Genomic DNA, 26,440 nt, shown 5'->3' with positions numbered 1-26,440 from the left:
ACCATTCTCATTAAATCCTGCGCAACATCAAGTCTTCCTGTTAGTTTTTTCATAATTGACAAAAATTAATTACTGTTTATTTTACAATGTTATGAAAGGGAAGTCACCATAATAGATTATTTCAAGTGATATTATTATAAAAATTAAACCCTCATCTTCATCTTTCAATACAAGATAAATAAAATCAAATGAAATTAAAATAAAAATAAATAAAATTAAGAAAATAAACCCTTACTAAAAATTTAAAAAAGAAAAATCATTTTGCCTGTGGCCATTACCTTCAAGGTGTCTGTATAGAAGAGTTTCACTGTATTATCCATAAGGGCCACAGCTATCAACAGATTATTGGGGCTAAAAGAAAAAATAGAAAGAAATTTATATCAGTTGTTTTAATGGATCATCAGAGTTTCTTATAGAAATCGACAAATTTTTAAAATGATGTTATGCACTTAAGTGAGAAAAACAAACAGATGGACAGAGCCTTTAGGAGAGATGCTTGGACAGATCTAAAAATGTATTTCTGAAGTTGTGTTTTTTAAATGGTACTTATGTAGAATACAGACTGCATTATCGTCAGCATATTCTGCCAGAAGATGCTGAAATACTTAGCCAATGAAATCGCAGCATCCGACAGTTAACAAATGGTATCTTTTAATTATTAAATTGTTAGGTGAAAGTACAGAATAGTTAAAAATCCCCCTACCTTCCCCATATTAAGAATGGACTTCTAAGTAATAACATTAACATGAACATAATCTGCTATTTAACAAAATCTGATGAGAAGTCCCCGAGGTTCATACCTATAGATGTTTTAGTATCTAATAACACTGTGCAACACTCAAAAAAGTATGGGACATACATGGTCATTTTTATATGCACAATGCCATGGAAAATCCGTTTCTGGATGTTTTATCCAATTAGGTACATTTCTTTGCAAAATTGTCACTCCTGAGAATTTTGCGGAGAATCTTAGTGATATGGGTGATGAACATGACGAGATTCCATCAGGATATTTCAGTGATGGAGAAACGTTTTAAAGAAAAATGGAATCTTGGCATGTTGGCAGACTAATGCTGGAATATAAAAAGGAATGATAACACTCAACACAAGCGAGTTAAGAGGACAAATATTGTTTACACTGACAATTCTGTGTTTTTATTCATAACCAATAAAATATGATTTCTAGTACATGAAAAAGGTGCTTAATCTAGAGAAATAAAGGTCAGATTTAGTATCAAGATACTTTTCTTACACCGAAACAGGTCTTATGTAGCATGCACTTTTTTTAACCCGAAACATGTCGCACAGTATAATATTTATGATAAATTTACAAAGTGTTTTCTTAGATAAGTATATTGTTTTATTCTGATGACTTACCTGTAACTGAGGGCTAAAATACCTTCATCCATTTGCAAAGTTCTTTGATGTTGTAAGGTCAGTCGTTTACTGAAACAAGAAAAAAAATGGTGAAAATTATTCCATTAGGATTAGATTGGCGTCACTCATAATATTAAGTCATCTCTTTCTACAAGTAGGAATCTTCTAATGATGCAAATAGTATTAACATATAAACTAATTGAACTTTGTAGAAATTTCATGGTTGCTTTCTTTGTTGAAATTAATTATTTTGAAAGGTCCAAATTTTAGATGATAGTTTTATCTCATAGTAAAAATACAACAGTCACTTTAACTTTACTTTGAATAGAATGTGGGATTGCTACATAAAAACTGTATATTCACTTCTGCTTCGGATGCATTTTTGTCACTTATCAGTACATGTTTCAAGAAAAACGTAATTTAGTTTCATTGAAACAATTCAATAATTCTGTGACCCGATGGGGACCGGGCAATGCCGAGTGACCTTGCTAGTCGACACGAATTCAGAGGAATTTGCACGGCTGAATTCTAATGATGATGATGGTTTGATGTTGTTTAAACAGAAATGTCTATGGGATTTTGTCAGAAAGAAAAAAAAAACACAAATGATGATTATTTTATTGTTGTTTTTAAAATCTCTGTTGAGCGAGATGAAGAATGGAGGTCAAGAGTAGGGGTCGCCGCCAAGCATTGTTCGACTTGGGGTTACTAATCACGCCTAATTGGTAATAAGTAAAAACCTCAGTGCAGGTGGGGGTTGAGGTTTGGTAGAGATAAGCTCTAAGAGAAAGAAAGAAAGGTGTTTGTAACCACTCTCTGAAGGAGAGGTGGGGAAAAGGAGTTGGATTTAGAAAAAGGATTTCTAAAAGCAGAGAAGTCGTAGCCAGCAAACCGAGCGGCTGGGCTTGTCCAGCGTTCCCGATTGGGGAGCCCTTCAGGGCCTGATGTTATGATGGGAACTAGCCTGTGTTAATGGGAACTCTGTGACTTTACTGGTCTGGTCTTACATGCTATAGTCAGTCACCTCAAATTAGACAGTAGTTGTTATGAAGTAATGAAAACAATTAATAGTTTGTTACTGTTATAACCCAGAATTCTGTTTGTTGTGGTGAGGACTCTTGATTTTTTTCAGCAAACCGCAAGGACCAGCGGAGTGATTGATGTACCCGGAGACTCCCTACACATGGAAGAAAGACAATTCTATCGAGAGGAAAAGCGCCCCTCCATGAAAACACAGTGGGTAAGGACGATCAACAGGCCAACTTGTAACGAGACAAGGTACGATCAAAGGACACCTGCCACATCGGTAACGTTATGAATGGTGCCGGATCGTACATCGTTATAATTCAAGCTTGGAAAGAAAACACCAGTTTTTTGAATTACTCAACTTTATGCAGACAACGTTGGGACGTATGTTCACAAGTTTTGAATGAAGTTATTTGAATCAATATTTACAGAAAGTAAAACATTCACTTAATAGCGCCACATAGATTGTTGAAAAGAACAAGTATATTTATTATGTCTTTATAAAAGATATAACAGCTTCTACAAATATTGTCAGATGAGACTAGAAATGTCATCTTTACTGCAAACTGATTAGGAAAGATTCTCTCAGCACAATAAGTTTATAGTCAGCTAACATACTTCCTAACTTTCGGTTTGTCTGCTACCGGAAACAGTGTGCAAGGCGAATTAGTTCCTCCGCTTTTATTGTTCTCCAGTATTTCTGTTGTGAAGCGATTTATTTTGTTTCAATAAATCGCTTCATAATAAGAATACTGAAGAACAATAAAAGTGAAGCAACTAATTTGGCTGGCACACTATTTCCGGTAGCAGACACACCGGAAGTTAGGAAGTATGTTAGCTGACTATAACCAAGAGAAAACCCAGGAAAATGGATAACCTATGGAGTAGATATGTGTAACCGTTACTAAAATAAGTAACTCTCCAACTGAACATTAGTTTTTCTTTTCTGTTTTCCTTCTATCCACTTGAGTGTGAAGCATGGCAAATAAGATTAAATTGTAGCTTATACATCATTTGGTGCTTGTTAAGATTGAGTCGACAGATCAATTTATTTTAAATATGTGGTTTTAAGCAAAAACAACAGTATATGTTGAAAATAGTAATATATCTAAAAATTATGAAAATTCGAGTAGTACAACTGCTATTGTTTTTTGTTATATTCCTAAATACTTAGGAAATAAAGACAAACGTGAGTTACACCGAGTGGTATGTGTAATGGGGTTTATTTATAATACAGAAACGTAAGGCTGCTCGCCTAAGGTAAATAGAAGTACATAGTAACAAGTATGGGGAAGAAAATCTGATAATCAACACGTAAGACTATCCGTCTTACTGCGACTGCTTGTCTGCCGCTGTCTGCCCAACAGTCCAATATATATATACAGTTTGTAACCGGTGTATAGCCAGTTATGTTCCTTCACAACACCTCCCCCTGAAGCTGAAATCTTCCTGATTTTAGCTTAAATACCTCTTCCTTTTAGGGTCAGGGCTTAATCTCCTGGTAACTTTTCTCTTTCTTGCGCTTTTCCTTCTGGTCAGCGTTACCCGGGGTAAAGGTTTCTGTCCAGCCCGTATGGTCGGTTCAGGCGAAATATTCATTGTTTGCGGTACACACGCTGGTTTTGGTATATCAAAAATATCGCACAATGTTTCCATTGGTGTCTCTTCCACATTTGGAGACAGTCTGGGACGTATTTGATTTCTGTGTCTTTTGCAGACAAAACTTAATCCTTGGATGGTATAGACCATGCTCCCAATCCTTTTTTTGATAATACCTTCAACCCACTGATTTCGTCCATTTTGAAAATTTTTGAAATATACATTTTCACCTGGGGAGAAGCACTTGGTATTAAGGTTTTCTTTTTTGAAAACTTTCTTTTTCTCTGGTAGCAGCCTATCGAAGACAGATCTTATCTTTCTTGCAAACATTAGCTCAGCCGGGGAAGAATTGACATTATTATTAGGATTTGGTGTCACCCTGTAAATTGCTAAAAATGTTTGAATACATTGTTCGTCTGTGTCCGTAGTAAGATTTTTCTTAAGTGCCCTTTTAAACGTATCTACAAATTTTTCGGCCAACCCATTCGATCGTGGATGGTACACAGGTGTTGTCATATGTAGAATATTTAGTGAGTCACAGAATTCTTTGAATTCATGAGCAGTAAATGCTGTTCCATTATCGCTCACTAAGGTTTTTGGCACTCCAAAACGGCTAAAAATTTCATTAAGCGCACTCACAGTGTTTTTTGCTGTTGGATGTCTAAACTTAAATATTTCTGGCCATTTTGAAAAAGAATCTACAATAATCAAGTAAAAATAACCATTTATAGGTCCCGCATAATCAATATGCAGACGTGACCAGGGTAGGTCCGTCTTTGGCCATGGCGTCGTTTTTACTGGAGGATCTCGAGCTGCTAATTGACATCCTCTGCATGTCTTGACACATTTTTCAACTTCCTTGTCCATACCAGGCCAGTACACATATCCTCTCATAAGGGATTTCATTCTCGAAATGCCCGGATGACCTGTATGAAATTCCTTCAGAATTTTCCTCTGTAACGTTAGTGGAATTACGATCCTCTCACCATACATGAGCACATCTTCACAGATGGAAAAAGGCGTTGTTTGATCTACCTTTTTATTTTTTTTTTATCCATCCCAATTGATTTTTCATTTTCTTAATGAAAATGTCATTTACTGCCTCTTTTTTTATTTTTTCGAAAGTTACCGGAAGTTCACGTATCATATTACACATTGAACTTGTACATTCACTTTCGTCTTTAAGCGCAGCAATTACCGTTTCTTCGAAACTTTCGCTTCTTTTAGGGATCAACCGTGATAATGCATCTGCGTGTCCTAACTTTTTTGAGGATACATGTTCCATCTTAAACTGATAGTTTAAGAGGGTTACAGCCCATCGCTGTAATCGATTCGCAGTATGTGTGGGAATGCCTTTCTTTGATCCAAATATGGTAAGTAGGGGTTTATGGTCGGTTTGCAAAATAAAAGATCGTCCATGGAGAAATCGATTGTACTTTGTAATTCCAAATATTATCGACAGCGCCTCTTTTTCAATTTGGCTGTAATTTTTCTCCGCTGCAACCAACGTTCTTGAAGCATGGGCGATAGCTTTTGTCCTACCATCCTCATACTTGTGAAGTAATACAGTGCCAACACCGTAATCACTGGCGTCCGTTGCTAGTATTAGTTCCTTTTCTGGATTGAAATGTGCCAATGCTAAGTCTGACAGTAGACATCTTTTGATATTTTGGAAAGCAGATTCACATTCCTTATTCCAGTTCCATTTAACACCCTTTTTCAGTAACTCGTTAAGAGGAGCTCTTAAATTATGTATGTTAGGGATGTAAATTGCATAGTATTGAACTAATCCCAAAAACGATTTTAATTTTGTCACTGAATCTGGAGCAGGCATCTTTTCAATTGCTTCAGTCCTTTGTGGATCCGGTCTTCGACCCTCTTTGTCGATTATTTGACCTAGATATTTAATTTTTTTCATAAAAAAATCGCATTTTTCTGGGCTCAATTTAAAACCAAATTCCTGTATTCTTTTGAATACTTCTTTTACATGCTTTTTATGATCTTGCAAATTTTCACTTTTAATTAGGATATCGTCAAGGTAGGCCATTGAAAATTCCAACCCTGCCAGCATCGTGTCCATAATTTGCTGGAAAATAGCAGGAGCAACCTTTAATCCAAAAGGAAGCCTCTTTAGCTTAAAAATGCCCTTATGAGTATTTATGCCTAAGTATTTGGAGCATTCATCGCTGATCTTAATTTGCAAGTAAGCATCTGAGAGGTCTATCTTAGAAAAAATTTTTCCTCCGTTAAGCTTAGAGAACAGATCTTCTGCGGACGGAAGGGGATAATTATGGTCCAATAGACAGTCATTTAAACCCGTTGAAAAATCTCCACAGACCATTATTCTGTTATTTTTTTTCTTTACATACACGGTTGGACTTGCCCAATCTGTGTGGTTAACTTTTTCAATGACTTCCAGTTGTTGAAGTCTATCCAACTCTTTTTCGATTGCGTCCATCGCTGAAAAAGGCACATTCCTTTTAGGTTTGAATACTGGAGTAGCATTTTTCTTTAATTCAAATTTTGCCTCTGTCTTAATACAGAGTCCTAGTCCTTCGGCAAAAACATTGGGAAATTCAGTTTTCAAATCCTTCAGGAAGTCTTCCCTTTGGTTTGCTTTTTCTGCAGTTAAAACGTTACAAAACGAATTTATGGGTTTCTCCCATAAATTAAACAGGACAATCCAATCTACCCCAAACAGGCATGTATTCTTTCCTGGTACGACGTACACTTTGGATTTATGAGTCTGGTTAGCGAATGTCACTTTGCATTTTAATTCTCCCTTGAACTCTAATCTTTTGCCGCACACACTTCTCGCCGTCTTTCTGGTTTTCGTTAATTCAGGTCGACCTATCCTTTTCCATATATCTTCATTTATAATACTAATATCTGCACCGCTATCCAGAAGCAATGTAACCAGATGTCCATTTATCCGAACATCAACATATTTCCGTCTTTCGCAGCTTTTTTCTTTATTCATGCGAAGCGTATTTACATTATCGGTCCCTTGTCTTTTCTTCTGGGCACAGTATGTTCCCTTGTGACCTCTGAGACCACATTCATAACATATTTTGTTCCTAAACCAGCAGGTCTTATTGTTGTGTCTTAAACTACCACAACATTTACACTTTAGCTTTGGGTCTTTGTATCCTTTAAGGATCCTGTGTTCTTGGAACCTGGACTTTCTTGTGGTCCCTTGCCTTTTTACTTGCTGCACCTTAAAAATATTTTTCTCTTCAATGCGAGTGTTGTCTTTCTTTATGTTAATCAGACGTTGACACTCTTCAGTGACTTTTTGCAATGTTATGTTAGGATCCGCCTCCATAATTGTTAGGATCCGTGAACGTATATCTTTGTCCCTTGGTGCTGTGAGACCTTGTACAAAGATTAAACATTTAAATTGGTCTGCGGAAATTTCATTCAATTTAAATGATTCGCATAAACAGTTCACAGTGCAAGCATATTCTAGATAGTCTTCAGCTTCTGCCTTCTGAATGTTCAAACATTTGTATCTAGAGTGAAATAGGCTATCCCTTTTATCAAATATTTTCGACAAGGTACTAATTGTTTCCTCGAACGAAACCTCCTCCGGTTTTTTTGGTAGAATTAGATTTGCATACTTGGTGTTTTCATCAGTACCCAGTTTTTGTAGTAGCAGGGTAACTTTTTCCTCATCGGTCCAGTCTAAACATCTTTTCGTAAAAATTGTTTCGTATCTTCTGTAGTATGCAGGGAAAGTAACACCAGTATCCGGGGAGTAACGAAATTCAGTTAGTGAATTTGAAATACCCTCGGCAGAAAAATTAGTCTTCTTCCCGGTCGACGTTAGAATTAGCTTTTCTAAATTCTTTTGCTGTGTCGACATTTGTCGTTGTAGTATGTTTGTTTGTTCTTGTTGTGCCTCTAAAGTTTTTTGTGTTCTTTCTTGTTGTTGTTGCAGCTGTTGCTGTAGCTGTTGTTGTTGAATTTGTTGTTGTTGTTGTTGTTGCGCTAAAAATTGTTGAGTCATTTTTGTCTGTTCCTGGATGCTAAGGGCTAGAGCCTTAGTTAACTCTGCTAATTGTTCCATGTTAGCTTCTAGTACAAAAATGTCTTTTCGAATTCTACACAATAATTCCAAAGAAAAATCGTAAATTTACGTATATCGTAAATTAGTAGCAATATGCAGACACAACACGTTTCAACAAAGTTCATCCATAGTAATTCAACAGGCTTTGTAAAATAATTCTTTTTTTTTTTTTTTTTTTCTTTTTTTTTTTCAACAACGTAAGTTCATACACAAAATATTTCTTACTTCCCACGACAAATAGTTCCAATTATTTATATAAAGGCAATAACAAACAATTAATTTTCCAAAAAAAAAAAAAATATATGGCTGCCGTTCCCACGTGGCATAAAATGGTACAATAGTCGTTGTATTTATATTTTTTCTTTCGAAACTCGTAATCCTTTAGTGTAGTTTCGAATTCAACTTGCGACCATTTTTTTTTTTTTTTTTTTTTACTTGTCCAAATTAATATAAATTCCACTTTACCTTGAACATGTTTCTATAATTTCTTGTGAGTTCTTTACGAAGAAAAATCCGTACTTTTCGCTACTTTAGGTAGGAAAAATTTTTAAATTCATTGACGCACGTGGTCAAAAATCCTTGTGTAGTTTGTTTTTTTCGTAAAACAAAAAATCCTTGCATTGTACACAGTCCTTGGTACGGTAATTTATCTCTGTTAAGAGAAAGAACATCCTTTCGTCGCCATTGTTATATTCCTAAATACTTAGGAAATAAAGACAAACGTGAGTTACACCGAGTGGTATGTGTAATGGGGTTTATTTATAATACAGAAACGTAAGGCTGCTCGCCTAAGGTAAATAGAAGTACATAGTAACAAGTATGGGGAAGAAAATCTGATAATCAACACGTAAGACTATCCGTCTTACTGCGACTGCTTGTCTGCCGCTGTCTGCCCAACAGTCCAATATATATATACAGTTTGTAACCGGTGTATAGCCAGTTATGTTCCTTCACAACATTTTTATAGTAAAAAAAAAAAAAAAAGAATGTCTATGTCTAAAACAGTACATCAGTTATTAAAATGATGAAAAAGGAGATAAGTATGTCCTCTGTATTTGCGATCTTCAAGGTGTTCACAATTTCCCACAATTTTCTGTAAAAATTACTTTTAACTATAAATAATTTTCTACTCAAATTTTTGGATATATTACTATTTTCAATATGACAATCAAATATGGTATATTGTTTTTGTTTAAAACCACATATTTCAAAACAATCGATCTTTCGATTATTTTAACAAACACTGATCATTTAACCACACGTTTATTCAAAAACATTATTGCATTCTTATCTCAAGTGAAATGAAAAATATTACCTTGAGTTATTAAATTAATAATTTCCATTACAACTAACATTCATTGTCTTCAAATAAATAACGATTGAATTAAAAACAAATAAAATTGAATCAAAGAGAATGGAAACTCTGCAGTTGATAAAGAAATTTTAAAGAAGTTTGTCCACTCTACAAAAAAAAGAAAAAAATTTTTTTTAATGAAGAAAATGGTTAAATGTTTTGTAAGATTGTAATTTCTTTACCTTGTTATTGTTTCATTTTCTGTTGTTAACCATTCAAAGCTCCAAAATTTAAGACATTTATCTCCACTGCCAGAACAAATACCATTCTGTAAGGGAAATAAAAAAAAACATCCATGTTTTATAGTTTTAGTAAAATTTCACTTAATGAATTCTAAAAATGAAAAAAAACCTAAGAAATGGCTTAAAAATTCTGAGGTTATACCACACATGTACATATTATGCATAATAGATCTTACCTTTATTATATTGATACGAGTTAAGATTTCAATCTCAAGAAAGGCATAGTAAAATTAATGGAAAAAGGAACAAATGAAAAAATACTAGAATAGAAACATTACATATATATATATATATATATATATATATATATATATATAACAGTTTTATAGTTTGGTTTCCTAGATATAGATCTACTGAAATCCGTATGATTATTAAAGATTATGCAATGGAGGACAGAGCAGGTATACAGTATGTTTATTATACAAACATTATTGGTTGAATATATGGCACCATTACATTGACACACTGGTTCTCGCCAGATCACTTAAGTTAAGCAACGATGAACCTGGTCAGTATTAGACGGGGGACCATTTTCGAAGGCTAGGCATTGTATGTACCGTGCCTAGTTAAAGTAATTTCCAGGTTGGTATCTGGGGGTGCGTTTGATTCAGAGGGGGGGAAGAATAAACCCCCAAATCAAGACGAAAAGCATCGCCAATGCTGTTAAAACAGCAGGGTCACTACACGCATATATATATATATATATATATATATATATATAGGCAATTACAAAAGAATGAGGTCTGTGTGAACGATTGCTAAAATGGTGTTCCCCTTGGTTGTACTGAATCAGCATTTTCTCTCATCTACACCAGATTCTGACCCATGAGGATTCTAAGGTCACACAAGATGGTCATGCAATCATGATTCCACCGAGGCTGATCATCTGATTAGCCAAGTCTTCTTTGACAGTTTCCAAAATCAAATGCTTCTTTTAGCTGATTCCATATGTATACTCGACCAGTGGTCAGAAATATGATAAAAGATTACTCATATGAGAAAATAAATTTCTTCTGTTTCTCTAAGGTACCAATTTGAAATATTTTACAATGCTTATTTTTGAAGAGCTATTCTGATTGCATCCTTCCCTTAAGATCCAGATTTGTATAACAATCAACAAACAATTTTTTTCTAAAAACTGCGTTTCTGGAGGTCAAATAATTTTATAAGCCATACCTTTCGGACCCTGTCTAACAATTTGCTTAAGAGTTCAACATTCTGAAAAATTCTTTCAGAGTTTTTTTTTTTTTTTTTGAGAAGATTTTTACCACTTTCTTAAAAGCTGGCATTACTTTGAAGAAAATATTTTGTGATATAAACATGTCTGTTTCTAGAAAGTTTCTAGCTTGGAAGAGGGAGCCCACCTTCTTTACAGCAGATTTGGCAGTATCTTCTATGTAGGTTGAAGAGGTTGAATGTTTGACTCCCAAGAACAGTGCTATCAGCCATAGCAATAAGTGGTTGGAAAGGTTTCTTATCACTGTTAAAGGAAAGGAGCTTTGCCTTTACAGCACTGAATGTAATCAGTTTTCTGTTAAAAATATACATATATTAGCCAATTTGATATTTCATTATGTTTTCAGGCTATTGATTGATTGTTCAAATGAAAATCTATTCCTAATTGTACCAAAAAATGTTTGATTTTCATAAAATGCTTGTTATAGAGTCAGATTAGGTCACACACAAACACACATGCAAACACTTCTTTTTATTATTCTTCAATATTTTATGGAAAAGCTGAAACAAGAAGTAAGAATGGTTTATTTTCAAACTTACCTTATCAGGTGACATATGAATTCCCCAAATTGGTCCATCATGTGCATCAAACGTTTCTAGAAGATTAGCTGTTGCAATTTCAAACAACTGAAGTTTGCCTGACTAAAATAAAAAAAATAAAAATGAAATAAATTACCATGAGAAAATGCCTATTTTTTTTTTTAAATATACCAATTGTATCCCTTATACTATTGTCTGTTGAATAGAAAAATAAAAACATTAACTCCATAATCATATAAAACACGAGTTGTTAGATTGGAGGTAGAGGCATATCACTATGATACTAGCGATTTCTTTTGTAGCTTCTCTTCTTTTTTTTTTTTTTTTACACAGTGATCACCACTTATCAAGGCCCGGAAGCCACTCAAGGATAAGGGTTATTGCAAGTACATTACGTTAGTGTGGAGATTTGATGAAGTGTTTACTTAAGGGGGTGGTTCATTAGGAATTTGTTAACGTTGGACTTGAACACATCCAAGTTGTAGTCAGGTGGGAAGCAGGCAGACGGAACAGAGTTCCACAGGCGTGCAGTTCTAAGAAAGAAGCTTTGTTCATGGAATCCGCGTTTTGATTTAGGCACAGATAAAGAGTGGGGGAAATTTTTCACAGTGGATTCAGCTAGACGGGTGTTTTTCGTGAAAGATTGGCGAGGGGGGACCAGAGATTGGAGTTCAGACGGGCATCTGCCATGGAAATAACGATAAAACAAGGATAGGCTCGCATCGTCTCTTCTGTGGGAGAGAGGTTGCAGGGTAGAGAAAAGGGCATCCCCCACTAAGCCACGAAGTCTATTTTGTAGTCTGTCAAGGCAGGATAGGCTGTTTTTAGCAGCTCCTGCCCAGATATGGCAGCAGTATTCCATCCTTGGACTTACTTGGCTTTTATATAGATAGAGAATTGCATCAGTAGCGAGATATCTTCTGGAGCGGTAGAAGGATCCCACCATCTTTCCAGTGACCTTGGCAACAGACTTGATGTACGTGTTCCATTTCAGATCAGGAGTAAAGGTCAAACCCAGAAGCTTGTCGTCACCCAGATGAGAGCCATCCATCCCAATTGATGCCAGCTGGGGATCAGAGCATTGACTTCTCAACTACCTCACATCATAAAGATACTTTATGCCAAATTTTTTCTTCTCAATCCAAAGGACCAGTCATAACTGGCTGTTCACTTTATCACCCACCAATCAAATTCCATAGTTTCTAGATCATTTTACTCTTAATGTTAAACTCCTTTTCATGCATAAAAATCAGTTTCCTTTCAAGTTTATACACCTAGATAACATGGAGACTATCTAGCTGCTGGTAGAAAGAGCTAATCTATAAATATAAAAGCGAAAATGTATGTATTTTTGTATGTCTACAAAAGGCTTCTTTCAGAGAAGCGGTCGGTCGCCTAACAACTTTTTAAAACTTTTTATATCACATATAAATTGTAATATCTCAGAGTTAACAACGAAGCTCGCCTGTCTATTTAATTTGCTCGACTTTGGGAAGATAAATATTCAACATTTGTCGCTCGCCGCATGTGAGTTAGTCTTTTTCCTATAACATATTGGGAAGCGTTCCCGCAGTAAATGAAATACTATCCCACAGTCAAACTTGACCTCATTAACTCATTAAAATGGGCACCTGCCAAATCCAAGTAATTAAATAAATTCAAACGTGTTTCCATTAGCATCTCGTGGTGGGGCAATGGTTAACGTCGCACGTTTTTTTTTCACACTTTAATTTACAACTTTGCCTCAAGGGTTCGGGTTCGATCCTCATACTTACCTACCAAAACATTTTTTAACCCCCACCCCCAGAGTTTCCACACATCTCCAAACACCCGGGCAACGCCGGGTACCCCTCGCTAGTATTTTATAAAACAAAACATCTCTTTACTTCTCGTCCAGTATTAATTTGGGATGGTCTCTGGAGATGGAGGCTGTCCGATAATATCACATTGTCAGGGGAAGGTCTAGGCTATCCATTCCATTTATTAAACTAGAGATAAGCATCAGACATAAAAAAAATTCTCAGGTTGTGAAATGGACTACTACTGATACTGTTGTTGTGTATTCATTTCAATACAAATAACTACAGTGATGCTCAGAATATCACAAAATAAAGTTTTCCAAACCTCTAAAAACTTTATATTACAAAAATTACATTTTGAACATAGAAAATAGAACTGAAATTATTATATCTGAGTCTTGAGATGAACACATGTATTTATTAAGTATAATTATATTATTTTAATTCTAAATATGCAACATCTGTTACTGTTATGGGTAATAAACTGATATACCTATTTCAAGAATAATAGACTTACCCAATTATATAGTTACATCTAACACATAATAGGATAGCAATTTGTGCCAGTTATGGCCTCGGAATTATGATGTGTACTTTTGAAACATACTTTTGCTAAAACACTTTATTAACTATGTGTTTGGCTTGCAAGGCTACAACACTAGTAACTAGGGGGTCAAACCTTAGAGCATTTGTTATATATTTGACTACATTAAGTCATAAAATATGAATGAACATTAAATAATAAAGAGACGTGTTTTGTAATCAAGAATACAACCAGTAACCACTAGAAAAAAAACAAAAAACATCAAGACAAAACAGTTTTATCACATTTTAAAATAGCAGGTGATTTTGTTTCTATTATACTTTGTGGTTAATAAAACCTGATTGCAGAAAATAGAAAAGTGATGTTGAGGTTGTAAACGACTGACCTTACATTAACATCACTTTGAATTGCCAAATACAGCTCACACAAAGAAGCTACCTTGGGTTTTCACTACAGCCTCCAGGCAGTACCTGAATCTGGAGCATGTGGCATTTGAGAAATGCTTGAACACCAGTTTGTACTTGGCAATCAGTTGATCTCCAATGTTTCAGACAGTCTAGTTGGGGGTCTTTCTCAACTGTGCTATACACGCAATAATCAATGGAGTTGCAATTAGCTAAGGCAGATGTTGGGACGAGTGAAATCATGGAAGTTCAGTTTTTATCAGAGTTTTCCTGATGGAGTACATTCTATGGAAATACTTGTAAAACAAGCACAGGAATGCAACAGAGGTTGGAGCTTGGCAGACAATGAGGAATCTATTAGGTTAGAAATTCTTCTTTGCAGTTTGTCTAAAAGGAAGAAGTTAATCTCAAGACCAAGCCTAAATATGGCAACAATATTCTGTGCAAATGGTGACATTCTAAATGCATAGGATACTGGCAAGTGAAATAAGTTTACTAGTTCAACAGAGTGAACCTAAATTCTTTGCAGCAAACTTGGCAGCACCTTCTACTTCATGTTTGCTGAGAAGTTTATGTTGGATTTTTGGGACAGGTCTAAAAATCAGTGCTTAGAAAGTTGTGAAAATAAGATTTATTTTGGTAGCATTAAATATGACCACCCATTTTTGGCTCCATTCTACTAAGCTATAGGTTATTTTCCAACAATTAAGCCATTGCCTTGTATGTGTTGGCATTCAGTTTGCCAGGAATAGAATATGGTGTCATTAAATAAAATATACCCATCTCAGATACAATTGCCAGACCTTGAATACATTTAACATCTTAGCTACACCTAACTTATCCGGTATACAATATATATGTTCAGTAGAACAGTATTGTCTAAATCCATACAATAAACTTTAAAATTCCTTGTTCAGACATAATCTACTTGGATCATCTAAAAATTAACATATCTTAGCGGACCTTGAGATTTTCCACTCGATTACCAGAGGAATCCCGTGATGAGGGATAATGTTTGATTTGTAAGAGGAAACATAAAGTGTTTTATGGCATATCAACTCATAAAGAATGAGGGTGGATATAAAATGTTTAAATACAATATCTATTGTGAAAGATTCATTAAATCATTTAATTTATCTTTTATATCCTATTTTTAAATGATTATTTAATCTATTGCATCTAATTGAAAACAATCAATTTAATCAATTGCATCTAATTGAATACAAGATTTTAGCAACAGATGAGGACTAAATGGTACTCATACCATCACTAATGGTGTTCACCTTGAATTGAATACAATGGAATTGATTGAATTGTAACTTGGCTTAACCAATTCCACAGTTCATGTATCTCTACTGACATCACTTGTGACTGTGTGAAAATTTCAAGAAAAGGTTTTCAAAAAAAAAAAAAAAAAAGGAAGCCCTGCCAATTTGGTGGGTGAAAAATCTTTACAGTTTGCTTCGTATGTTCTTGCAATAAAACTAAAATTGCCAAATAAGACTATCTTACCTTTGTCCCAATGATACAAAGTCGATCACCAGGAAGAAAAAGAGAACAGAGGGCATAATCGCATTCAAACGTAGAGATGCATTGCACATAAGTTCTGTCAAAAATAAAAAAAATAAAAAGGATCAATTGTATTTGTTCTTAGCTCTGATTTATATAAAATAAATAAGTAAAAAATAAAAGTTTTATTTGAACCCTAACAATTCTTACCATTTGATAACAGTGGCAAAAGAATAATTGAATTATTTCCAAAATATTGTCTCCAAACCAATTAACAGTTATCGTCTAGAACACTTAAATGGGATATAAATTCACCAGCCAAAACATGAAAACAGTACTCCATACGATTGGAAGATAAAAATGTTCAGATATGTGGCCCATGGTGTTAAATTAGGTATAACTCAACTTTGAAAATAGTCTGGGTTTAATCTCAGTAAATGTCAATTCTGACTAGTTGATTGTCTATAGTTCTGTAGGCATGTTGTGAATTTAAAGATTTACAAAACTGTGCTATTGATGTTGTTGGCCTGGAACTTTTGGGTAAGCATCATATCAGCATTCCTTCTTCACATTTGCTACTAAGTATTATTTTGGGTCAAGAGAACGGATATGAGTCTGCTAGCTGAAAGAAAATGATTGGATACAGAATGGATGAGACACTTGGCTTAATAAAAAATAAATTATATTTTTCTATTTCATTTTATCAAACCAAATGCTAAGACTCCATTATAATCAACTTTCAGGAAACCTGTAGCTTTTATAGGGTTCGTACACATTTTCAATGTTTATTTTCAATGACTTTTCAAGGCTTTTTAAAGTTTTTTAAGGCCTTCTCCAGACAAAATTCAAATTTTCAAAACAAACTTTAATATATAAACAATGATATAAATAACCAAAAAAGTTAATAATTGACAACAGGAAAAGTCATTTTCATTTACATACAACTTCACCCACTTATATTTGGCCAACCAAGCATGATTAAATGTCATTTTCCCCATTATAGATTGGTCTTTGCTGAGTTCATTTATTTTTTTTAATTTTGAATTTCAGGTATTGTGGATACAAGAGTTACGTCTGTTTATCACAAACCTATCCAATGTTATATGGAAAATATCAGATCGTTTTATGATAAAGGGATGTAACTCTTGTATCCCCAATAATGCGCTGCAATTTCATAACACTGAATTTCAATATTATAATCAATGTTTAAAAAAAATATTTTATTAATACTTGGGATTTTTCAAGGTAATAATAGAAACAAAGCCTTTTCAAAGCAAAAGTTAAAATTCAAGGACTTTTCAAGCCTGTGCAAACCCTGTTTTATATGCAGCTGTATACATAAAGTCAAGCTACAAAACTGTTTTCTCTACAAAAGGAGGAAAAAAACTGTCTCTCAAAAACTTCCCCATCCATTCACCACCTAGCAACTCACATATTTTTTTACCTTTTAAAAGTCTGCATTAGCAAGCCCGGTTCGTTAGGGAAACTGTCAATTACATGCTCCACTGTAATCCGCAACATCATTTATTTCTTGATAAGGTGCACAAATGTATCTTTAATTTCATTAACTTAACCCTTTTTTCTTCTCTACATTTCTCTCACAGATGATGTTGCTAGTCATAGTCTTTTCTAGAAATACTATTATTATGTGTTCTTCAGAACTGTCTGATCTATTCCCTGTTTCCTTTGTTCCAGCTCGTTTGACTCATTGGTCTCATGGTTTCTATCAAGTCGTCGTTTTGATATATCATTGTAATACAGCTTCTTATTCCAGTAGCTTCTTTCCAAGAACTGCAGGATTGTGATACTCTTCATGCAGACTGTCTCATCTTACCTTTAGCCTTGGTCTTATCAAGACTAAGGTAAATAGCCATCTCTCGTCTTTGTGATAATCATCTTTCATTCTTGTTAGCTTCTTACATTAAGTGGCTTCACACCTTGTCTGGAACAATTTCCATACAAAAAAAGAATAAAAAGACAAAAAGCCACCCAGATTTGACTGTTCATCAAGCTCATGCAGAAGACTTAAAGTTCATTTGATGGAATAATGTTCCATAGTTTTGTTCATTTTTGTCATTCATTTTCCTATGCTAACACGTGACTCAATGTTTGTACCCATAAATGTTTACTATTAGCAGTAGTTGTCGTAGTATTATAAGCTTGACCTCATATACTAATTAGGTTGAAACCAAGAACCTATAAAGTTCATTATTTTTACAATAGCAGTAGTAAGAGCACACAACCCTGACACACCAGTTGATAGGAATACTATATTCATCGAAATTCAGTGCAATTCTATCAAGTCGTTTTGGAGCCTATAAATAACCAACAATCATAATAAAAAGAAAATGTTAAGTATAATACGGATACAATTTAGTTGTCATTCCATTATTGTAACATTTAACTTGGACAAAATAATATAAAATAAAATGCCAAAATAAACTAAGAAAAATAAGATAAAAAATGTAAGTAAAAGAAAGACAAATTAAAGAAACTTTTCTTTTATCGCTTACCGATTCCAAATTTTCACAGAGTCAGCACTGGCAGTGAGGATAGCTGTATTGTCTGAGCTGAAACAAATGGTACGAATATCTGTGCGATGCCCAAATGTGTGGAGAAGTTCCCGTTCTATTTTGTCTTGCCATGGGATGCTCATGTTTATGCAGTACCAAGACAATGTATTGTTGGACGACAGACAAACCACCTTTCAAATAAAGAAGAAAAATAAAACGTGGGAATCTATATTACTCGAGTTTTATCGGTTTTTTTTTGTTTTGTTTTTTTTAAACAAAAAAGTGAATTTTTACCATGATTAAACAAGAATCTACCTAAGGTCAGAGAATTATCTGATTGTAATTAAATTTTCAACGTTAATATAAACTTTGTATTTAAAAGGTGGTTTTTAATGAAATTTTCAATTTTTAATATAAACTTCGTATTTAAAAGGTCGTTTATATTAGTTTACACTTCACTATCTTAGCGAGGTGCCTTAAATAAGTTTCCAGACTTTTTTTCATATGGAAACTTTTATTGATAGTACACGCATTAAACTCTAAAAGTAATCCCCTCCGGCTGCAATGCACTTGTTGTACCTTTCTAACAACTACTGGAAGGTTCCATGGAAGTCCTCTCGTGTGAGCATATCAATAACCCTCGTCACAGCTTCTATCATTTCCTCTATTGTCTCATAACCACAGCCTCTAAGGTTTTCCTTGAGTTTAAGAGACAATCGAAAGTTACAGGGAACAAGGTCTGGATTAGAGGAAGAGTGCGGAACTGTCTTGATGCCGATCTTAGTCAAAGTCTGTGACTTTAAAAAACAAAACGTGTTAATCTATATTATTCAGACATTAGTTTTATTGTTTTTTTCAAAAAAAAAAACAAAACAGTAAATTTTTACCATGAGTAAACAAGAATCTACCAAGTCAGAGAATTATCTGATCGTAATGAAATTTTCAGTATTAATGCATGAATGTTAATACAAAGTTCATATTTAAAATGTTTATATTAGTGTATGCTTCACTACCTTTATTTAAAAAAACTGAAATATGTTTTATTAAACCCATAGTACAAAAGTCAGTAGCCACCTTTAACACAAAAGAACATTCCAGAAGATGTAAATGAAAAAACAAAATTTTAAAGAAGGCAGTTTTCGATAGAAAATGAGGTGTTTATTAAGAATTAAACCTATTTAAAAAAAAATAAATAAATTGTAAAAAAATTTTATGATGCCCATACCTGTTATGGAACAAAGATGTCATATTCCAAAAATTATGTAAATTGATCAAGTATTTTTTTTTTTCATAGAAAATCATTTTTTACAATTTTTAGTGATTTTAATAGGAAATTGTAAGTAATTACAGGGCTGATTTTGATAGTTCGAATCGAGTTGTCTCCCCTTACTTATAAAATATGGAAGATCAAAATATACCATTTTGCTTCATCCTAAAATTTGATTTCTTTAGTTTAAAATAAAACTACTCAATTAATTTACATGATTTTTGGGATATGACATCTTTGTTTTTCGATGGGTATATGAATCAAAGTTTTTTAAAGATTTTTTTTTTTTTTGTACTTTTGCTTTGAAAATAGATCAAATTCTAAGAAAAGCAAATGATACTAAAAAGCTGATATTTTAATGTAAATAACAATTAAATACTAGATGCTTTAAAAAGATATTTTTAGCAGTTTCTTTCTGGGATCATGTAACTGATGATTTGATTTATTCTTCTGCTGTAATGAAAGTCCATGAAAAATATTGTAGTTTTCAAAGGAGGATTTCCTTTGGAATTTGGATATTACCTTTAAGATATTCTTTTCCACAACACAATCAAAGCTGTGACCCTTTTTGGCAACTTTTAGGTCTCCAAATTTTTTGAACGCATCCGTCAGGTTCAGTTTTGCATCATCTTCTGTCTGATCACTGGTGAAAGGAAATGAAAAATAGAAAAAAGGATTAAAAACAAAAAGAAACAAAATAAATTTTTTTAAAAAAGCATTTATTTAAATGCAGTTGAAATAATAGATGATAAACAATTTAAGTGCAAGACAATGGAGATGGATGATGCGGACTAAGTATATTTGGCGGACGTTGCTATAACTTCCAGCATTTCTCAGATTTACCTTGTCGAACTAAAGAATCTGTACAAAATTTCAAACAGAACCTTTTATTTAATCTACGGGGATAGCATGCTCTCATTCCGTCAGCCATAACTGGGTAGAAGATCTAAGTAATTCACAATCATATTTGGAGTATCACCCACACTGGGGATTGAACATTTAACCTCCAGGAGTGTAATTTACAACTGAATTTTACCAAATACTTTATCCAAGTTTGACAGGGTACAAGTGCAAATAACATTCAACATGAGAACATGTAGTCTGAATAATCCAAATAATACAGAGGTTATTGAAGTCATCTATATATTAATATGATAATGTGGGTGTTATTTTCTGTGTCACACCTACATCCGGATTGTTTAATTGTTATGTACTTCCATTTCTTATAATAAATGATTTTACCAAGAATTCTTCATAAGTTTTGGTTTTAGCTGATGGCACTTTAGTAATCTATTTTTTTTTATAAATAATTTTATCAAGAATTCTTCATAAGTTTTGGTTTCAATTATAGCTGAAGGAACTAAAGTTATATATATATATATATATATATATATATATATATATATATATATATATATATATATATATATAGTTACATATATATATAGTCTTGGAAGTTTTTAACCTTTAAACTATACAAAAAAAAAAAAAAGAAATTTTATCATTCGTTAGAAAACCATTTAGTTAGTAAGTCATTCAATCACCAGCAATCACTGCATAAACTTGCTCTCTCGAATTCACTATTAGTACCAATAATAATTTTTTTTTTTTAATTTTTTTAAGGGATCATCAGTTGTTTACCATGAAACACTGTTTCCGGGATTTATATATATATATTCATCAGTTTGGGATTCAGTTTCAATTCAAGCTGTCATATAGATACATTTTTTATTTTTGAAATCGCAACTTTATAATATATACAAAATCTGCAAAGAATTAAAATTTCATATTTAAGTGTACTTTTAGACGGGGCTATACCGGGCGTCCCTGCTAGCTTTTGCAGTTTTAACAAAAGAGCTACAATAATATCAGAGCGTTTCTATTTACACTGAACATCTACAGAATGCCACCATCAATATCTTACATATGAATGAGTCCACTGTGGAATTTCCACAGGTCCCACTAGTTAAATATTATTATTATTATTATTATTATTTTTATCTTTTGAGACGAGTAATTTGTATTTATGGACAGCTATCTTCATTTTCATAGTTGTCGTTTCACCATATTTCAGCCAACTCATCCTTTGGCCTTCTTCAACGCGTTGAAACAACAACAACTATGAAGATGAGGAGGATAACAGTCCACAAATAAATAAATAAATAATTACTGAAGTTGTTCAGAAGTTTATTACCTTAGTGATAGCATGGGAGCACAGAAAGGAGCTGGTGCTGGCATGATAGCGAATATTTGGGGTGACCAGAATAAATTCAGCAACTTTTATCATTACTAACCAACCATCCTAATGCGCCCATTTCGCATACAAGTCAATATCTCATCTTCATTTATTATTATACTAGCCTGGGTGCCCGGCGTTGCCCGAGTGTTTGGAGGTGTGTGTTGATCAAAAATAAAAAGTGCTAGTAGGCAGGCAAGCACGAACCCATACCACGAATGTGAAGAAAAAAAAAAACATGACGTCTTTGCCGTTGTGTCCATCACCAAACTGGAAGTGGTGAAGATTTAAATTAAGGCTAGTCAATCGAAAAGAGTGGTTTACTTTCGAAAATATTGGCGAAAAAAGTGACCCCCTCCTTGTAGAAAATGCCTAGTTGAGAGTCATCCGAAGGGTTGAGCTTCAAAACGATACTGATCTCGTGAAAGTCTGTCGCCTCTGTTGAAAGTTTTAGGTAGACATACAAACATACATACATACATTTAAACAGACAGGTGAGATTTCTATTATGGATTTCACAATTTTCCAGCAACAACAGATTCATTCATAGTCAAACATAAATATCAATAAAGACAAAAGGAACAACATTATTTTTTTACTTACTGTTTCCGACGCATTTTCTTCTGTCGTTTCATTAACTTTTTTTCCAGTTCTTCATTTGTGGACAATGAATATACTTCAATGCTGCTGTCATTGTTCTGAAAATTAAAAAAAAGTAATAATAAAGTTGATTTTATATATCCATATAAATAAAAATGTAAAAGTATGTTTGCGAGTAACCAATAATCTAAATAACCACTAGACTGATTGCTTCGACATTTTGGTATAGTATTTTCATCGTTCACATGCATGTTTTTATACATCTCTTTAATTATATTTTACTTAATTTTTATTTAATAAATTAGGTGATTTTCTTTGTAACGAGGATGCCATTTTTTATATGGGGAAATATCACCTCTGGTGATTCACTAATCAAGTGACATCACTAAAAGGAACTTTCGGTCAACATCAGTATCTTGCTTAATGTAAACAAAATTTGTTTACAATATGGATATATTAGAAATGTTTCACAAATTTTAAATGGGTAAAATTTAATCATGTGATTATTGAAAATTTAATCATGTGATTAAAATTTAGTTTAAATTAACCATGTTTGGTCACTTTCCTGTCAATTATTCATCGAAAATGGATATTAGACACAAAGTGGCCATTGTGGATCATGTTTTTACCATTTAGAAAATTAAAGATTGAAATGGAATTTGATGTATATTTGTTCAGTGACTAATGAGATTCTTATTTCAGTCACCTAAATTATTTAGAGTGAAATGAGTTTAGGAATTTATATCCAAACATAAATATTATTTTTACTTAAAAAATAACATTAAGACACTAAGTTATAACAAGTTTCATCGTGAAACCACCACAAACTTCTATATCTACTTACATTGTATTAAAAACTAAGCAACCCCTAAAAATCTTTAAATATTGAATTTTTGGCATTTAAAAAAAAAAATTGCAGAATCTGGTAAATGAGTGTCAAAAGCAATAATAATCTGTTGAAAATATTGAAAAAACAAACGAACCTCTTCGAACCATACGGGCAATAATTTGGTTTTGTGTTTCCCTTAAGTACATAATAAGGGGGATCGATTTACTAGAACTTTGTATTAGAAACTGAGCACCCTTTAAAAATCTTGAAACATTGAATTTTTTGCATTTTGACTAAATTTGTTAGTTTACAATCACTATTAATCCGCTCAAAAAACTGAAAAAAAAAAACGACATTAAAAAGAATGGTACTCTTGCAGAATTCAATCCTTAGGATTTTCCATCAACTAACTATGGTTAAGGCTCAACTGGCAATCACCGTTGTTCAAATGTTGAAACAGTAAATCAACATTTTTTTTTCTGTTTTTGTATAAAAAATGTATTTTAATTATTTCTTTGGTGATGGGGGTATTTTTTTCTGTTTATTTTTTTTAACATCTGTTGACAAAAAATAATCTGTAAATTCTCTAGAAAAAAAACAAAACTTTTCTGTACAATTTACAGTTTTCATAAGTATTCATCTTTTCTTATAAAAAATGTCTGTTTACAACTTTCTTGAGGAAAATAGATATATATATATATATATATATATATTCAGTAAATTTACAGTAGGTTTTTGTTATTTTTTATTTATTTTATTTCTATTTTTTCTGGTTTGTTTTTAAATTTGTCTACATTTGTTGCTTTGCATGGCTTAATCCAGTGACTGTCAATTGAACCCATACCATAATTAACAAAAAATCCTGAGTATCTGGGTCAAATTTTGCAAGAGTACCAAAAACATATATGGGGCATTCATTGTACAGGTCGGCTGATAAAAAGAGTGCTTCTTCATTATTGTAGCCAAATTGGCCAGCTGAAAATTCGATACTTAATTAAAAAAGCCATGATAACTTACATTTTTTGTCAGTTTTTTTTTTTTTTTTACATAGGCATCACCACATTATCAAGACCAAGAGGGCACTCAAGGATAAGAGTTAAAGAGTGTACAGTATAAATTGGACATTATAGTAATCATTAGTAATGAAAATTTGGTAAAGTTGATAACTTATATGGAACGGCTCATCAAGAACTTATTTACGTTAGACTTGAAGACAACCATATTGTAGTCAGCCGGAAACACAAGGGAAATAGCTAAAATTTCTAATTTCTTTGAAAACTATTTTCTTTAATTAATTTCTACCATATCGTTTTTCTACCATATCGTTTTTCATAAGTTTTGGATATTTTCATTATTGTGACATTATTCAGTATATACTATTGGTTTCACTTGAAAAATCAATATTTCAATTTTCGAATTTTGCTACAATAACGTAGAAGCACCAAAATGTTTATGAATATTCTCATTAATTATATTTGAAAACAATATTTTTTCTCAAAAAAAAAAAAAAAAATGTGCAAAAATAACAATATTTATTTGAATAAAGAGAAAAGTTTGCAAAACTATTTCCTTTTTTTTTAAACTTATCCTATAACATTTTTACATTCTTTTCTTTCTTCCGAATTATCATCAATCTCCCACTTACTTTTATTCTTTAAACAGTTTTCTTTTCAATTTTTCCATTTATTTATTTTTGATAAAACACTATACTTTCATACTAAAAGAAATCAGCCATACTTTTTAATTTACAAAATTTTCCAGTGATGCTGCTACTACTAATACTACAAAACAGTCTTTCACTCAAACTTAAATAGAAACGATTTTTTCCGAGTATCATGATTTTAAATTGCTAGTTACCACAAGAGAAAACAACATATAATGATATTTTAAATGGATAAAAACAGTAAAAAGATTAATTTATTGGACAGTGGGTGTCTGAAGAAAATTTTTCCAAAATTTTCAATACTCATCATGTTGAAGATTTTTTTACACAACAAAACAAAGCATTTTATCGTCCGTGTGTATTGCTATATTGAATGATGTGTTATACAGAACATTTTATCATCCATGTGTGTTGCTATATTGAATGATGTGTTATACAGAACATTTTATCATCCGTGTGTATTGCTATATTGAATGATGTGTTATACAGAACATTTTATCATCCATGTGTGTTGCTATATTGAATGATGTGTTATACAGAACATTTTATCGTCCGTGTGTATTGCTATATTGAATGATGTGTTATACAGAACATTTTATCATCCGTGTGTGTTGCTATATTAAATGATGTGTTATACAGAACATTTTATCATCCATGTGTGTTGCTATATTGAATGATGTGTTATACAGAACATTTTATCATCCGTGTGTATTGCTATATTGAATGATGTGTTATACAGAACATTTTATCATCCGTGTGTATTGCTATATTGAATAATGTGTTATACAGAACATTTTATCATCCGTGTGTATTGCTATATTGAATGATGTGTATTGAATAATGTGTTATACAGAACATTTTATCATCCGTGTGTGTTACTATATTGAATGATGTGTTATACAGAACATTTTATCATCCGTGTGTGTTGCTATATTGAATGATGTGTTATACAGAACATTTTATCATCCGTGTGTATTGCTATATTGAATAATGTGTTATACAGAACATTTTATCATCCATGTGTGTTGCTATATTGAATGATGTGTTATACAGAACATTTTATCATCCATGTGTGTTGCTATATTGAATGATGTGTTATACAGAACATTTTATCATCCGTGTGTATTGCTATATTGAATGATGTGTTATACAGAACATTTTATCATCCATGTGTGTTGCTATATTGAATGATGTGTTATACAGAACATTTTATCGTCCGTGTGTGTTGCTATATTGAATGATGTGTTATACAGAACATTTTATCATCCATGTGTGTTGCTATATTGAATGATGTGTTATACAGAACATTTCTCGACTTTACTTACTAAACACACAAGGTTTCTTCCAGTTGAGTCGATTTTCATGGAGAGGAGTCGTTCTTTGCTTTGTCGCATGACTGAACCGATCTTCAAAGATTCTATGGGGCACAACTGAAACAAGAAAAACAAAGAATATTCATGCTTTACATCAAATACAAACATCTTCTTTAATCGTATTGATCGGCCTATTGTTCTCCTCTTGAGTGTTATTTGTGTAACGTTTCAGTTGGTTTGGCCTTCAACCACCTCAGGCATGTTGTTTGGAAAAGAAAGGAGAAAAGTTATTGCCTCTTTCTTTTCCAAGTAACAACCAA

General features: G+C 32.9%; 1 protein-coding gene across 1 annotated transcript in view; it reads right to left on the bottom strand.

Annotated features, from left to right (window-relative positions):
* LOC145285781 (WD repeat-containing protein 3-like) overlaps positions 1-26,440 on the bottom strand; it is a 77,718-nt gene that overhangs the window by 28,194 nt on the left and 23,084 nt on the right. The window contains exons 8-16 of the mRNA XM_080134148.1: positions 26,133-26,237; positions 22,319-22,413; positions 20,002-20,122; positions 18,213-18,403; positions 15,703-15,796; positions 11,444-11,545; positions 9,608-9,693; positions 1,378-1,446; positions 279-351 (exon numbers count right to left, since the gene is read on the bottom strand). Of these exons, the coding sequence (XP_079990274.1) occupies positions 279-351; positions 1,378-1,446; positions 9,608-9,693; positions 11,444-11,545; positions 15,703-15,796; positions 18,213-18,403; positions 20,002-20,122; positions 22,319-22,413; positions 26,133-26,237 (936 nt within the window). The remainder of the gene's footprint in view (positions 1-278; positions 352-1,377; positions 1,447-9,607; positions 9,694-11,443; positions 11,546-15,702; positions 15,797-18,212; positions 18,404-20,001; positions 20,123-22,318; positions 22,414-26,132; positions 26,238-26,440) is intronic.

Source organism: Euprymna scolopes, chromosome 10 (genome assembly GCF_053919585.1).
Source record: "Euprymna scolopes isolate OS-2025 chromosome 10, ASM5391958v1, whole genome shotgun sequence".
Classification (NCBI taxonomy): Eukaryota; Metazoa; Mollusca; class Cephalopoda; order Sepiida; family Sepiolidae; genus Euprymna; species Euprymna scolopes.
Note: the sequence above shows the minus strand (reverse complement) of the source record. Positions and strands in the feature narration are given on the sequence as shown.